This window comes from Corvus cornix, chromosome 3 (assembly GCF_000738735.6).
Source record: "Corvus cornix cornix isolate S_Up_H32 chromosome 3, ASM73873v5, whole genome shotgun sequence".
In the NCBI taxonomy this organism is placed as follows: domain Eukaryota; kingdom Metazoa; phylum Chordata; class Aves; order Passeriformes; family Corvidae; genus Corvus; species Corvus cornix.
The window spans coordinates 46,629,219-46,645,439 of record NC_047056.1 but is presented as its reverse complement, the minus strand read 5'-3'; the positions used below and the strand labels follow the sequence as shown (position 1 = coordinate 46,645,439).

Sequence of the window (16,221 nt, the reverse complement as noted above, 5' to 3'; positions counted from 1 at the left end):
TTGTTTCATAGTTCCCAAATCACAGTCAACCCTGAAGGTGATTACAGAAGTTCTAGAAGATTTGTGCCGCAGTCTGAGGGACAGAAATTCTTGAAAGTCATTATCATGGTTACTTTTGATTGGCTGGCCCATAATTTTTTCCTAGGTTTTTAGACTGAGATGATGCTTGGAGATGAACCAGAGAAATTGGATTTGGAAAGTTTTCTTCAAATAATCATCTATTCCTCAATTTTCTTCTGAGTCACAGTTAAGAGAACAGCTTTGTTATCTCATTGTTTAGTTTCCATTCCAATATTTATTTAATTGCAGTTTCCCTGTGGGGATGGGGGTTTTTTTGGTGTTTTGGGGAGACTGAGGTTTGTTATGTTTATTTCAGGGTATGTGGAGTGCAGTCTTGTAATTTCTGTAAATCCCAGTTTCTGCTTTATGTAGAAAGATCTTGGCTTGCAGTTAAAAAGAGTATGGCTGAGCTTCAGCTTTAGACACTGCAGCCTGCAGAGACATTCCCAAACAAGTTCTAATTTTACTAGTTCAGATACCAGCCATAGTAAAACCACGGAAATTTGTGTCAGGGAGAGCTGTATAAACTCCCTTGCAATCCTGACATCAGGCCTAGGATAAAGTCCATGCGTTATTTATAAGGTAGAGTCAGTATCTGGCATAGGTCTGAGATTAGTATTATTCACATATAGTGATGCATTTCTCTTTTTGATGGCAGAGTAAACATATTATAAAAGTCTTTCTCTTCTTTCCACCTGCCTAATAAGTGTATTATTTTCATAATTTTGAAACTTCTATTGATAACAGACTGTGGAAATAAGCAAAAATTGGTTAGGAGGATTAAGGTGTTAGTCAAAAACAATAACAAATCAAGCTAAATTGGGGAAGTGAGTTACTTCCAGAGAAAGAAATTGAGAAGCTGCTTTTGTTCAAAAAGAAATGTCATGCTCCTTATTAAAGTCTTTGAAAGAGAACTTGTTTCAGCTTTCCTGAATTATCATCTCTTTTTAAACCCCATAATCTTACACTTGTTGAAAAGGGAAAAACAAGTACTAAAGCAGTAAATCCTCTGAAACATTCTCAAACCCACGCCAAATATAGTCAGAGCAAAGTAGCTGTGGCTTGCTGTAAAATTAACTCTTTTAGGTAACAAGCAAGATGGCTGATGTCTTGCTGTTACAAATGATTCACTTTTCTTCCTGAGTTACGCATTCATGCAATAAAAAAGGCCTTTTGGATACTTGCTGAGATTCAGATTAATTCAGAAGATAATGAGCGAAGTATCCTTTTCTTCTGTTATCCTTTTCTTCTGAAAGTCATCTGTATGCTTTGTAACCGTAATAAGTTAAAAAAAAAATTAATTTTCTCCAATGCATCTCTGACCTTTGCCATCAGTCAGGGTGTTGGTTGTATTACAGTCACATTTAGCAGGTTTGTGTGCAGTTGTTTTTAAAATGAAGATGGGAAATGTGTAACATTCCTCTGTGTGTTCCTCCCCAAATTTTAAACACTGTCTATGGTTTAGTCATAGTGTGATTTGATAAAGCATGAGCATGAGTCAAAGTGTGAGCCAGTTCTTCCACTCTGCCATTTATAACTTGGTTAAACCAAGTCCACAGTACTTCTTTTCCCATTGCCATTACTGGTTTGCTGAATAATGGTGATTATTTTGGTTCTTTGGGAAAAAAATTGATATAAAATATTGATAAGGGTCAGACTTGATGACCTTTAAGGTCTATTCCAACCTAGATGATTCTTTGATTTGATGAAAAACAACAGCAATATTTGTGTGATTTAATACAGGACAGCAAAGTATCTGGGGTGAGTATTTCTAGTAAGGACAGCAGTAATATAGGGTGGGTTTAAGATAATGTTGTTGTAAAATTCAGAAGTATGTATCATTTCTGGATTTGGGTGGTTCTTGCCGTTCTTTCCTAGCACTAAACTAGGAAAACAGTGTTCTTCAAATGTTGCAGAATGGTTAGAGGATCAGGGACATGGATTATTGATAAAGGGAACAAATCAATAACAAAGCTGTACAAGCAAGAGCCTGCAAGTAAAGGCCTGCATGACAAAAAGCCTCCATGAGAAAATCCCTGCGTGAGAAACAGGCCTGAGAACAAAACGGGAGTTTTAAGGAGGTACAGTCCTGTGCTGATAAGATGTACTGACCATGAGAAGGGAAGAAGATTTTTGATCTCTCAAGTCAAAACATAAATAATAGAAGCTTGCCAAATGTAGTCTTTTATCTAACCCAATTATGTAGAAGTAAGAATGTGCTTTTGTAAGCTTAAACCAATCAAGAACTGACAAGCGTATATACTGATACTATATAAGTGCCTCTGTATTGCCAATAAACGAAGCTTGCTTTATCAATCACATGGATTGTCTGCATGGCTTCCCCCACCCGGAAGTCGGCATTTGGCGCCCAAGCAGAGACTGGGATTTTGTTTTCTTGACTAAGGTGGGAGACCAACGTGGCGCCGATAAGCGGCGATCGGGGGGCAAAAGATCAGCAGCTGCAAGCAAGTGTCTGATCCGTGCCTGGACTGACCTAACAAGAGGGGTCCGTTGTATTGGCTGACAAGGGCAAACCTGGGAAAAGGCTGCACAAATCCTGTCGACAGGGATTGCGGTAAGACGCAGATGTGGTAGGACGCAGATATAGAAACAGAGGTGACCCTTGATTTATTTTTATGCTTTTTAGAAAAGCGGGGAGTTAAAGAAGTAAACCTTTGTAAGGAACTAGATGATCCAAGATCATTCAAAAAGAAAGCTGAAGAAGCAAAAGCTCTCGGATTAATCTGGAGAGCAGTAACTGACACTCTCGCAGAGATGAAAATAGAGAGGACAGTGGCCGCAGCCGCCATAGAGGCTTTAGAGAGTGGCAGTGCTGGCTGTGGCAGCTCCGGGAAAGAAACAGACAGGGGTCTTACGGAGCGGCAGCTAGAGACTGGAGTGGAGTCCAGGGTAGCACGGTCCTTCGGGCTGGCCGCGAGAAAACCGATTAATGGCACAGCAGCACCCGTCCGCTCACTGCAGGAGTTGCTGGACTCAGCAGGGCAGGATGTTATCCTTCCGACGTCTGAGAGGAATGGCCACAAATGCGGGAGCAGAGCCTCCCGACCCAGGGGGCGGGGCACAGGCAGGCCAAGGAGACACAGGCAGTCCTGGTGTCCGGCCAAAAGCGGCAGAGCAACGGAGTGGTCCTAAATCCCAGCCAAAAGCGGCAGGGAGCAACCCCCCCCGCCGAACAGTGAAACGTCCGGCTGCGAAGCAGCTTCTGTGGTTTTGTCGCCTGCAGAGCCAGAGCCAGCCGGGGTTGCCGGGGGTCAGCCCCAAGAGGGGGAGAAGCACCAAGAAATGATACAAGAAGTAATCAAAAAGCTTGCTGACTTATCTACACGAAGTATTTTGCAGTCTATCTTTACAGCAGATGTTCTGTGTCCGAATGATTGCATCAGCATCGCACAGTTGTTATTAACCCCTTCACAGTTCCTGCTCTGGGAACGAACGTGGAAACAGCTAGCACAAGAAGAAATGAGCCAACATCAAAGTGACACACAAGACCCACTGTATGCACTCCAAGCTGACATGCTAACTGGAAGCAGAGCTTACGGGGTGACAGTAACACAGCTGACCATGCCCATAGTCGTTCATCAGTTGTCACAGACTTTTGCCCACAAAGCCTTGTTGTCAGCAGCCTTAAAGGATGCAACCGAGCTCTCTGAAGAGCTCCAAGAGCAAATGTTCCAAACACTTGCATTTGAAAATGCTAATAGGCAAACTAAGACAATTCTTGCCATGCTGCCCCAAGGAGCAGGTGTAGATGAGATGCTCGTACGTGCTACCTGTGCAAAACAGTCATCTCAAACAGCTGCTTTTACTGCAATGCTGCAGAATTTCCTGCAACAACAGGGACAAGTCATCGCTGCAGCACTGACCAGAGGGGTGCCCAGCAAGTGGTGCCATGCTATGCATACAAGACCCCGAAGTGAGAAGGTGCAGTCAGCATCAGCTCCTGAGGAAAGTGACACCACTACTTCAACAGCTGGAACTCTGGGACCTCCGTCCCGAGAAGCCTTGGGAGAGGCTGCAGACGTGGCTGAGTGAAGGAGCTGAGGACTTGCCAGATCCACCACTCTCCGTAGCAGAAGAAATAGCGAGACCCTAGGGCGAATGTAACAGCTGCCCTGGGTGGTTGCTAGTGACTTGTGGTGGGTGTCAGGGAACTCTCTCCAAAGGCAAAACTAAGAAGGAGAATTGCATAAATTTTTTGGTATATCATCAAACACAGAAATAGAGTAGGGAATTGGTTTTTTGACTGTCTTGAGACAAAAGCATTAGCAGACATTTTCAATCAGCTGTCTGCCCATTTAGATCGAATGAAAGCAGTCAATTTGGCTAGCATTTATGTTTTTACCTGGTGCTTCAGCAGCCAGGGCTTACGCTATTTTGCATAAACTTGCTTGCTGGGAGAGGGATAAGTTAAACATAACTTCGCAAATGCTTGATGAGTTAAGCGTAGATGTTACTAGTGTTAGACATACAATATTACAAAATTAAGTAGTCATTGATTTTCTACTATTAGCTCACAGCCACAGCTGTGAAAAGTTCCAAAGTATGTGCTGTAATCTTTCTGACCATTCTGTTCTAATTCACAAGCAGATAAGTGAGTTACATCAATTAACCACCCAATTACAGAAAGAAGATGGTCTTAGCTTAGAAGGATGGTTAAAGTCACTAGGTTTAGGACCATGGCTAGTTTCACTTGTGCAGCATTTGATTACTTTAAGACTAGTAATATTATTAATAATAGTGTGCTTACCTTGCCTATGCCAATGCTTGCAAAAGATGATATACAAAGTTACTACATCTGTAGCCAATCAAATATTGCCTTTACAAAAAGAAAAAAGGGGAATTGTTGCAGAATGGTTAGAGGATCAGGCACATGGATTATTGATAAAGGGAACAAATCAATAACAGAGCTGTACAAGCAAGAGCCTGCAAGTAAAGGCCTGCATGACAAAAAGCCTCCATGAGAAAATCCCTGCGTGAGAAACAGGCCTGAGAACAAAAAGGGAGTTTTAAGGAGGTACAGTCCTGTGCTGATAAGATATACTGACCATGAGAAGGGAAGAAGATTTTTGATCTCTCAAGTCAAAACATAAATAATAGAAGCTTGCCAAATGTAGTCTTTTATCTAACCCAATTATGTAGAAGTAAGAATGTGCTTTTGTAAGCTTAAACCAATCAAGAACTGACAAGCGTATATACTGATACTATATAAGTGCCTCTGTATTGCCAATAAACGAAGTTTGCTTTATCAATCACATGGATTGTCTGCATGGCTTCCCCTGCCCGGAAGTCGGCATTCAGATATTTTAAACTTTGTCACACATCCCACACCTTTTGCTTCTCTCTCTTTTTATGACATTCTATGTCCATTAATTTAATTTTCTCTGTTTATATTTTTAAATTGTATTTTATGTGATCTGAACATGACCCTTCACATTTGACCTATATGCAAACTGCATATTGGTTAGTGGAACTTTATGAGATGTTGAAGGCCAGGCAGTGGGTTCTTTTGAATTTTAATGATTTTTTCATTATTTCATTATTTCATCATTTCCTCATTTTCAAGATCAGCCTCAGAGACTTGTCAAAACACTGAATTTACCTTGGATAAGATGGTACACACCTGCATTTCACACTCACTGCTAGACTTTCCTGGGCCAGTCACTTGTTTAGCCGGAGAACACTTCTCTCTGCTTTATAATAACATTTTCAGAAAATTTTTAAACATCTTCAGATAGCAATTGTGAATCATGCCATCCAACTTCTCTAGTGATATATATACACATAATTTTCATGTGTTCTTTTGCACTTGTTTGACCATATGTCCTTACAAGGGAGTTACCTCTACAGCAGGCAGGGAATGCAGCCAAACCAGCAATTGTCGCTCTCAGATAATTGCCCTTCTGGTAATGAAACAAAACTTTGTACAAAATTTTAATTACAAAAAATGGTTATAATATTTATGATCCATAACTGCTTGTAGTTGAGGCACATACTTATAAACCTTCTAGCTGGCCTGCTTAGACCTTTGTGGAAGATTTTGTACTGACATTACTTAGCATTTTTATTTAGTCTAGTACTTGAGTAAAGGTGGGGCAGATAGGGAAACAAAAGCCAAGTTTCTTGCAACAGTGCAACAAAAAAAATTTTTGGAAGTTAAAACTGAGACATCCAAGTTGTGAAATAGTTCATTGATGAGATGGTGGAAGGACACAGAAAAATGATATGACAATATGGTTTTGAGTAAGACCCAGTTCTGTGTGAAACTAGGAAAATAACCTGAAGAAGTAAGTATAAGGAACTTTTTTTAATAAGTGCAACGTTTATGCATTGATCTTTGTAGCTGTGGGAATTAGATTTGCTGCTTTAAGCCAAAGCATTTTGTCAAGGATCTTCTTATAAGTCAAAAGGCATATAATCAGTTTCTAAATGTCACCTATATTTGCCATCGGCATTTTCAGAGACGTGCTAGACTTTTCTGTTGCCACTTCTTTTCAAGTGAATAACCTAAATTTCTTTTGTATGAAATTTGTAAAACAGCAGTTTCCTGCTTTTTGGGGTAAAAAAAATCCAGAAAGAAATTAAATTTAGCCAGTTTCCTTGTGCAACAGTGTCACAAATACTGGAATCTTCACATAATCAAAAATGATTTTAATACATCCTTAAGTAAAATGAATACTACTGAAACACCACTTGAAAAATTTCAATGGATCTAATTTCTGTGCAACAATTTCTGGTTCTGAAAACCAGTCACTGCAAACGTGAAATGCTATATCATAAATGAAAACTAATTCGAAATTAAATCAACTTGCAAAAAGAATTAAGCATAGAACTTCAATGCAGTAGTATTTTCTTTGGTACAGCTTCTTGTTTAATTTCATATGACTTGTCTCAAGATTAAATTCTAATATCCTTTTTTAATGTATTTTGCATATTATGTGATTCTGTGACACACAGACTACTAATTTTTTTTAAAAAAAACAATGATTAGATCTCATTCTCTTAAGGTGGCAGCCTGACTTTCAACAAGATCTGTCCTTAATCAACAAAGTATGTGAGAACATGAGGATCCCTGTCATGGTCCAAGATGTTCTATCTTCTACGGAGTCATTTTATTCTTTCATTTATTAGTATTATATTACTTGAAAATTTCTCTGTGTCTCTCTTTCTACTGTTTCAAACAGGTCTTTCATTTGCACAGCCAGTGGAATTCCTTGTGTTTCTGATACTACTCAGGGAAAAGATCTAAACTCTAGTTTGAGAAGACAAATAAGTATAAAGTGGAAATTGATGCAATGTAGGTTTCTTTATTTTGGAAAGACACTAAAAATCTTTGAAATTTTAAGTGATCCTAAAGTCTATGCTTAAAGTGAGACTTCCCAGATCTTAGTTTGAAAATTTTCTGAGTTTTACCTTGCTGCAAACATAATTAAAGTTTGATCAAACTAATTGATCAAATGTCTCTCCTTTGTCTGATGGTGTTCAAATCTCCATTGTCTTGTCAGAACAAGAGAAACAACTCATAGTTGAACTTTTATCCATTAATTGCAGACCTTTCAATGTTTTGATTAGGTCCATTGCAGAACAACAGTGGAACTGTTATTTTGGTATTAGTCAGTGATGTTCAAATCAATCTTGAATAAAGGATATATTGATTTTACTCACTGGTCCAACAGCAAGTTTTCTGTCCTCCATGTGGGGCTCTCCATAATATGCTTAACTTAGGCATAAATGCAAAATTCATTATTTCTCCATCAATATCTTTCTAGTGTATGACACAATAAGGTTTATTGCTCATTCATTTTAGTTTAAAAAATAAGTCTGTAACTTTTTATTATTTATCTCTGTTCTTTAATGAGTCAAAATGGAATTAGCTATTGAGGACATGTATTGAGCATTTAAATTCATTCTATGCTATCTGCATAATTCTCTACTAAAACCTTCAACAGAAGAGAACACTTAATCCTAACAATGTTTTTATTAATTCTTATGAATTAAGACAATCCCTTCCTTTGAAGGAAGCAGCTCAATAAGATTTTACATTGAACATTCTGTGGCCTGAAATATCAGTCCAATAAACGAATACGAAAGGATGAAAAGCTTTTATTTACTTAATCAAAAGCCAGTAGGTTTTACATTATTATCAACTGATAGCTGGTTGTAGTGGTTAAGCTGTGTACAACTAATTTGTTTCCATTATACTACTTGACTGTAGATCACTATTTTCAGGTATATTTGCAGCATATTGACAGATGTATCGCATGTTTTAAAAATGGATTTGTATTAAGAAACACAAAGACATTTGAGGTTAGTCTATGCAAGTCCAGTTCCAAGTTGTATTCACTTACTTCAGTGTCAGACTGAATCCATACATTGCAATTATTTACCTTGAGTTCCAAAAATACAGTATTTAGAAGCATAACATATCTCATCTCATATCATCTCATGATGAAAAGACTGTGGATATTGAAAATATCTAATGAGTCAGTAGAACAAGCAGGTTTTAATAACTTTTCCCTGATTATCTGCCAAATTTATGAGGCCTCTAGAAATGAAATATGAATTGTGCTTGTGTAGACTCTATACTTGAGAACAATCTTGGGATTTGCTTTCTAAAAATTATGTTTCAAAGGTGGTAATTGAAAGGTTAAGTCTGCTTCTCAGAGGAGGTAATTTCTAACAGACAAGAGTCCATAGGAAGAGCTAGGTGCTAATTTTAGAAGCTTGGTCTGGAGTTGTAGAGAGGTGTAGTCTTGATAGGAGTTCTTTCCAAAGTAGTCATCAAACTTATGTACGTATTACAATTTACATTTGCGGTTGCCATGGCCACTGGACTGTATTCTGAATATTAGTCTCTCTGTGTTTGCTTCTTATTAGAACTATAATGCAAGTGGGACTTCCATAAAAGCACTGTGACTTAACAGCAGGTATTGGAAGTCCAGTCACAGTGCTTGTTTGTCAGTCTAAAAAACTGAATCAAAAAGGCGTGTTTTCAGAGAGGTGGTTGTGCTAAAATTTGTTGTGCAGAAGCTTGGAATATGGTACTACTACAAGTAGCATATAATATGATAATTTCATATTTTATACTACTGTACATGTGTCTGAAACTCTAAGTACTGTAAAATTATATACTACAGTCGTTAAGTAGCTAGGCCCATCCAATTTAGTTTATAGTTTCTAGTTATGGGATTATGCTACATAATGAAAAAGAAAAAAAATCCACCCCTTGTGTCCTAGTACTTAAACTCAGCATAGTATTTTTCCTCTCTCTTCAGATTTACTGGGGATCTTGTTACTAGAGGTGTTGTCAAGTCCCAGTGTTCACACACTTGATTTCTCAGAGTTATTTTCACAGAACTGCTGAATCAAATGGGAATAGTAATTAAAACAAACACCTTTAGGGAGGCTCATAAAGTTCGTAAGAGTGTTTCAGATTAGGTACACCTAGCTGATTGTAAATTAACCCCATGATTAGGTTCTGCAGTTTTACATAACAGTATCTTTTTCTCACCGAAAGGAAGTGGTTCCTGCAGCCCAGTTCCCGTGATCACTGATTTGTCTTTGCTGCCTTGGGGGGCATAACAGAGGCTGGTGAGATGTCCCCTAGAAGCACTAGCAGTACACAATCCTACATATTTGCAGTTTCTGGCAGCTATGGCTTCTGGGTTTATTTTTTCATCACTTAGTTGAGGTTCATTGATCTCTAATTATAAAGTGAGCTACATTTAAAAAAACACATTTTCTGAAATTTATATCTGAGTTTGCAATTTTGCTGTCCTTTGACTGGACCTTAAGACAACAGCTGCTTTTCCAAATCCTGTTAAAGGCCTGACCACTTGTACTCATTATGTTTGGACTGTTCCTCTGAGATGTCCTATTGCACCAGCAAAGTTATTAATAGTGCAGCTCTTCTGCTGGAAAAGCCTCTTTATTTGTTGACCCTGAAGTGTGTAAAATGAGGTAAAATCCCAAAATACCCTGATAATCATTACCTAAACCTCAACTTTTCCCTGTAAGCCTTAGTGGGTTCTGCACACTTGAATAACTTCCATCTCAGTGAAATGAAAAATTGGTGCATTGCAGGAGAATGTAGCCTTATGAGAGCCTCAGTTTTAGCCATTACTGACAACTTACTCAATATAGGATTTTAATGTCTCCTTTGATGCTAGACTACGTATGAGAAAAATAATCTTTCCCATATAACCAGAGTCAAATTGGGTATTTTTCCAGCTAGCATCTCCTTTGATTTTTTCCAGCTGAGTGCCACTGGATTTTTTTTTTTTTGCCTCGTTTCTTTATTTTGTAATCTTCCGTTTCTTTTTTATAATCTTCTCCCGTTGATTTTTAACTATACACTGTTCAGATAGCTGTACAAGTAAACTGGAATAGAAAACCTACAAATAAAAATGAACTCTGCTCTTCTTATCACTCACTGCCTAATTAGCTTCTTTTCTCTACTTTAGAAAGTGAGTGATATGAATAGTTACTGTTGAGGGTTAGAAGACTCCTAGAAAAATGACAGGAATAGTAGCAATGACAGAAATAGCAGAATAGATGGTTGCAAGCTTACTTTTTTTGTTAAAATCTTCTATTTCACATAATGTAAAAGACAGATTTCAATCTCTGATTTTTCTTATGTTTGTGTGCCTGACTTAATCTTTTCAAGTGAAAGAGAAGACCTGTCATGTTTGCACCCAGGTCCATAATTTAAATTTAAAGTCTTTAAATTCTGAGAGCCTGGAGATCTTGAAATTTAGTATTTTGCAATTACACTTAGCAGGTTAGCTCATGCCTGCAAAACAAATAAAATCTATTTCAAAGTGTATTGACACTGAAATGCAATGAAATTTCATAAGGTATGTGATCAATCTACCTAAATATTTACTGCTTTAATGAACTCTGAATTTATGGGTGTGCATATTGAAATGAGGTAATTATTTTAAATAGTGCCTATGTATTTTTAGCTAAAGAGACACTGAAATTACATTTCCTTAAATCAACCTGAGGTTTGTTTGTATGAGTTGAGCACAAACCACAGGATGCTACAGGGCAGGGGGAGCAGCAAGGAAGCACATACCAGTCTTGTTTCCACTCTGATGTTTTGGGGTGGGGAAGGCAGAGAGATGAATTTCATACCAATGTGAATACTTGATTGGAGTGGTCTGTAAAGTGGATAATTTGAATTTCACTCCCTGCAGCTTGTGAAGTGTAGGTTGCACCACAGAAGTATAGGCTGAGAGGGGCCTCTGGAGGTCTTCTAGTCCAACGTCTTGCTCAAACCAGTGCTAACTTCTAAGGTGAATCAGATTGTCCAGGCACTTGGGTTAAACAAGCTTTGAAAATCACCAAGGATGGACATTCCATAGCCTCTCTTACTTTTACTGTGAAGTATATTTCTTTATAGGTGACTGGAAATTCCTTTACTGCAATTTCAGATCACTGTCTCCTGTCCTCCCACAGTGCACCCTTGGAAAAGGTCTATCTCTCTAAGCTCCCCTGTAGGCACAAAAGACAATGGTTAGCTCTCCCCTTTGGCAAGCATAAAAAAAGTCTGTTCCTCCAGTGGATTTTCCCATTTGGAATATATTTCTTGTGTTGTTTGTGGGGCCCAAAAGTAGTCTTGGTGTTCCAGAAGTTTCCTTGTGATGCTGAGTAGAAAGAAATAAACACTTTGCCTGCTGGCTAAGCTGTTGCTAGTGCAGCTGGGTATGTGGTTTGTCTGCATTGCTGCAAAGAGATACTGCTGACTCATGTTCAGCTTCTCCTTCAGATCATTTCCTACAGAGCAGCAATACAGACAGACAGTTCCCAGCCTATCGGAATGCACGAGCTTATTCCCTCCCACATACAGGGGTATATTTGTCTCAGATACAAGAAAACTTCTGGTTATTTTGGCTTAAGTAGATGCACAGTTAAATTGCCCTTTTCTTTGGGAAAGAAAAAAAAAAGACATCAAAACTTCAGCTGACCTAATTATGAATATTAATTTACTCTCTGTTGAGCATTTTTCACTGTTTTGAATTACAAGCACATCATAGCAAAAAGATTTTTATACAAAAGAGGCTTTGACAGCAGTTGATTTGGGCTATGTGGCCAGGCAATAAAAAGGACACTTGGAGTGTGCAACTTTGTACAGCAAGCAGACTAAAAATACTCCATACTCTGCACTACTTGGATGGAAATATACCATGGCTCAGGCATGCCATTTTATGTAATTCTTCCAAAGAGTTGTTACAGGTTTCATAAAATTAATACACTGTAGCACTATTACAAGGGTTTAATTAATTAATTCACTGTTGCCACAGTTATCAGGAAAAGAACATTAATATCAAGTGGGTTTTTTTAACTCAACATACTCTCAGATGGTTGCTTCAAATGCTGGCGATAGCCAGATCAAGGCATGTACGTTCTGGTACCTCCTCTGCTTGCAGACAAGACTTCTTCCTTCCTTTGTGTTTCTTAGCAGAATCCTGGTATGCAACCTCCTACAGCAGCATTAGAAAGTGGTGCTGCTTGGATTTCATACTAACGTTGTTATCCAATAACTGAAGTAGGGGTTAAAATTCCTCTATATGTGGGTTTTTTATGTTCTTTGTCTGTATCCATTTACATCAACAGTGAATTTATCACGACTGGATTGACATGTCCTTTAATGTAAATTAATACAAAGGCATTTGTACTTTGAGAAAAGGACATGCTAATGGATGAAAAAAACTAAGTGAATGTATGACAGTTTTTCACCCAGATATTTAAAAATTGATGAGGACCAAATTCTGCCCTGGTTGTGATCTTGCTGTGTGATAATTTCAACAAGGTCACAAGGCTTTCCTCTGTGTGTGTTGAGGGGAAATTGTTTTCACACAGAATATTACTCCTGAAAGAAATAAGCATTCTATTTACACATATAGAAGAGTTCTCAAGTCTTCCAGGAAATCTGTTTGAAAACTATTTACAGTATTAGTATGCAAATTATATACCACACACTAAATGGGAATCTTGCAGCAGAGCACTCTGAGAGGCATCTCACTATTTGAACTATGGTAGTCCAGTTAAAAAAACAACACAAAAAAAGAAAACACAGCTGGATATAATTGTATTCAAACACATACTTATTATGTTATTGAGGGGATACAAATAAAATTAAATGTTGTCCAGCAGAGGTTTTCCCACAAAGACTGAGTTATTTTAGCAAAATGTTCATATAATGCAACTTTTTGTGTTTATTTTAATTGAAAATATGTTTGATATTTATTCCTAAATATTGACAAATGAAATTCGGCAGCACCAGAGAAACCATAAAACCCATCTCATATCAAGTATAATCTAATATATATATACTTATGTTGAGAAGAAAACATAAATTGTGACCCAAGCTACATTAGGTACTTCCAGTCATATAATTTAAATCAAGTTATGAGAATAGTATTGTATAGAGGTAGTGATATAGGTCTTAAACTCCTATTGTTACCCCAGGTTGTCAGAGTAGTTGATATGCCCTTTAGCTGCCTCCTCTTCTTCACTGGAGCTTCCTGATGCTTCCCTGCCTCTCCCTGCCTGGGGCAGCTCTCCTGTCAGCTTCTCTTCAGTCCCACCTTGGTCCAGTTTCTCCCCACACAGTCTCTCCTGCGTGCCCCTGCCAGAGCAGCTTTCCTTCAGCATGAGAGGATTTAAACAGCCAGGTGTCAGTAAGAATCCACTAGGTGCTGTAGAAGGTCAGTACTGGGCTCGGCCTCTTTGCAACTAGCAAAAGCTTTGCCCTGGTTTCATTTCTAAAAATCTCCCAGAATTTCTCGTGTTCCTTACATCAATCTGCACAATTCTGGCATGTAAGTTACCCAGGCAAGTTGCAAGATCTGTCCGTACCAATTTACTGCTGGTGGGCTTGAAATCTTTAAAAATAAGAGGCTTCAGATGAGGTTTATGCCTTCTTTTTTCCTCCTCTCCATTTTTAGGACATGCTTTTAACAAACCATAACTGAAAACTGAACAAATAACAGTTTGTACCTTACGTAAGTGTGCCTGCTATTTAAATTGTTACATTCAAAGGCTGTAGATGTTGTTAAAGCCCCTCTCTTCTTCACTGCCAGCTGCTGCTCTAATCCTAAAGTAGATGCACTGGGGTTTTTTAAGCTTTATATCTCAGTATACTGCCCTGGGAAATTGCTTTCTGCTTTTAAATTGACCATCATGCAGAACTTTGTATTTTTCAACCTGCCTTTTTCTTTGAGAGTTGCCATTTGTTTCTGAGTTTAAAAATGCCCATTTTTGTTCAGAAGCACGAAGGGTACCTTCCCAATTCTAGTGTGTCAGATGCAGTCTTAAGAATATTTATTGTTAGCAGTGAGGAACTTTTTCTGCTGCAAATGTAATATGATCAAATGCACACTAATTTATTACTTTAAAATAGAAACTTATTTATTTGTTAATTTTAAATAACCCATACTGGATTAAATAAAATCAGTCTGGTTTTTAGAATATTTTCCAGAGGCAAAGTACCATTGCTCTGTTTAATGAAAGCTATTTTTTTCTTAGTTCTTCCTATGTAAGCAATTTTTAAAATTTTGTCTTTGAAAATTTAGAGTCACACTTTTCGTTATGATAAGAAGACAGAGGTTGTATCATTAGTGTGATAATAAGTCCATCCTGGCTGTTGGGCAAGTAAATTCAGTATCTAGCTACTCCCATTAAAAAACCCCAACCTACTTTCACTAAAAATCCGCTCCCACTAGAGAGCAGATTTTGTAGTTTCCACTCAGTGTCAAATGTAATTCCTCTAAAATCAATAGATAAAACTCACCTGAGAGCAAAACACTTATTGTTAGTTTTTTCCAGCAAAGGGTAAAAACCAGATTTACGCACAGATTTTGTAGTTAGAGGGAAGTGTCAAAGGAAGATAAATTAGGAGAATCTAGAGTGCTTGCCTGCTTTGGGGTGCTACAGAGTTGTGAGAATGAGCCAATGAAACCCAGATACGATGTGCTGAGAGTAATTTTATTTAGGCTGTCAGTCTTCTGGTAAGGCTGCAGAAGCCTGTTTTGCTGGTTTGGTTTGGTTTTTTTCCTTTGTTTTCCAAAGAAGCAAATCCTGTTTTGGTACTTTTTTTCATTGCATTTTAAAAGAAGATCCTCTTTGAGAATTGACCCAAAAGCAGGTGCTCCTGAAGGGAGCCTGAGGTTCACAGGTGAGGTGAATATTGCACAATTCTGTTTATTTTGTCTCATTAGGTCAACCATGCTTCTTAGAGGAATAGCTAGAATGTAATGAATGGCTTCCTTGGCAAAACCGAAGCAGAAACATGTGACTGGTTTCTGTTATCTTGGGAATTTATTTTATTTCAATTTCATGGTGTGGAATTTGTTTTTCAGTCTTGCACACTGAAGAGGAGTATCTCAGTGAAGTTCCTTCCCAGATTTAGCCCTTTGCTTTCCTTTCTCTTTCTTTTAATAGCCTGGCTGTGTAAACACGACTGAAGTGGATATAAAAAAATCTTCAAGAATGAGAAATCCACATAAAACAAGAAAGGTAAGTACTGTTATTATATCAAGATCAGGAGGTGGAGGAAATTTATAGCACAAATTTCCATAATTTCTTACAGCATTTTTTTCTTACAGCTGCAAGGAACAAATGCATGAACATATGTTAATATTTCATAAGCTCTTAGTTGAATTAGTATTAACAAATTTGCTAATGCTAAGTAAATTCTATCACATAAGATTTTGGAGAAATACAAAGAGATTTTGAATATAAAATTCATTTTTGCATTCTTTATTCATGTTGTTTAGTAGATTGAATAAAGCCTGTTAAAGTGTTTCTTTCAGTAATTAAGGAAAAGAAATTTTAAAATTCAGTGTGAACTCTAACAGCAGTTCTTGTCCTGTTCTTAATGAAAAGTGTGTCTCTTTTTTACAATTATGCCCAAAACTGGAAATTGTGGAAGAAATTAGCTCTATCTAAATTAGGTTGTAATTGGAGTGTAATTTATCTAGGGTTGTATAGATGGATTGGATCAACTCTTTTAAATCCTTTGCACCATAAACATATAGATTGACTTCCACTTTAAAGTACTTCCTTTGAGGTACATTTGCATGTTGATCCGTGGAAAAATATGTTTTAAGAAGGAAAGTGGATTTAGAGAAAGTTTTA

At 37.7% G+C, this 16,221-nt stretch overlaps 1 protein-coding gene across 11 annotated transcripts in view; it reads left to right on the top strand.

Annotated features, from left to right (window-relative positions):
• RGS7 (regulator of G protein signaling 7) overlaps window positions 1-16,221 on the top strand; it is a 243,014-nt gene that overhangs the window by 184,693 nt on the left and 42,100 nt on the right. For all 11 annotated transcript variants that reach the window (XM_039569098.1, XM_039569100.1, XM_039569097.1 and 8 more), the window contains one exon: window positions 15,526-15,600. In XM_039569098.1, the coding sequence (XP_039425032.1) occupies window positions 15,526-15,600 (75 nt within the window). The remainder of the gene's footprint in view (window positions 1-15,525; window positions 15,601-16,221) is intronic.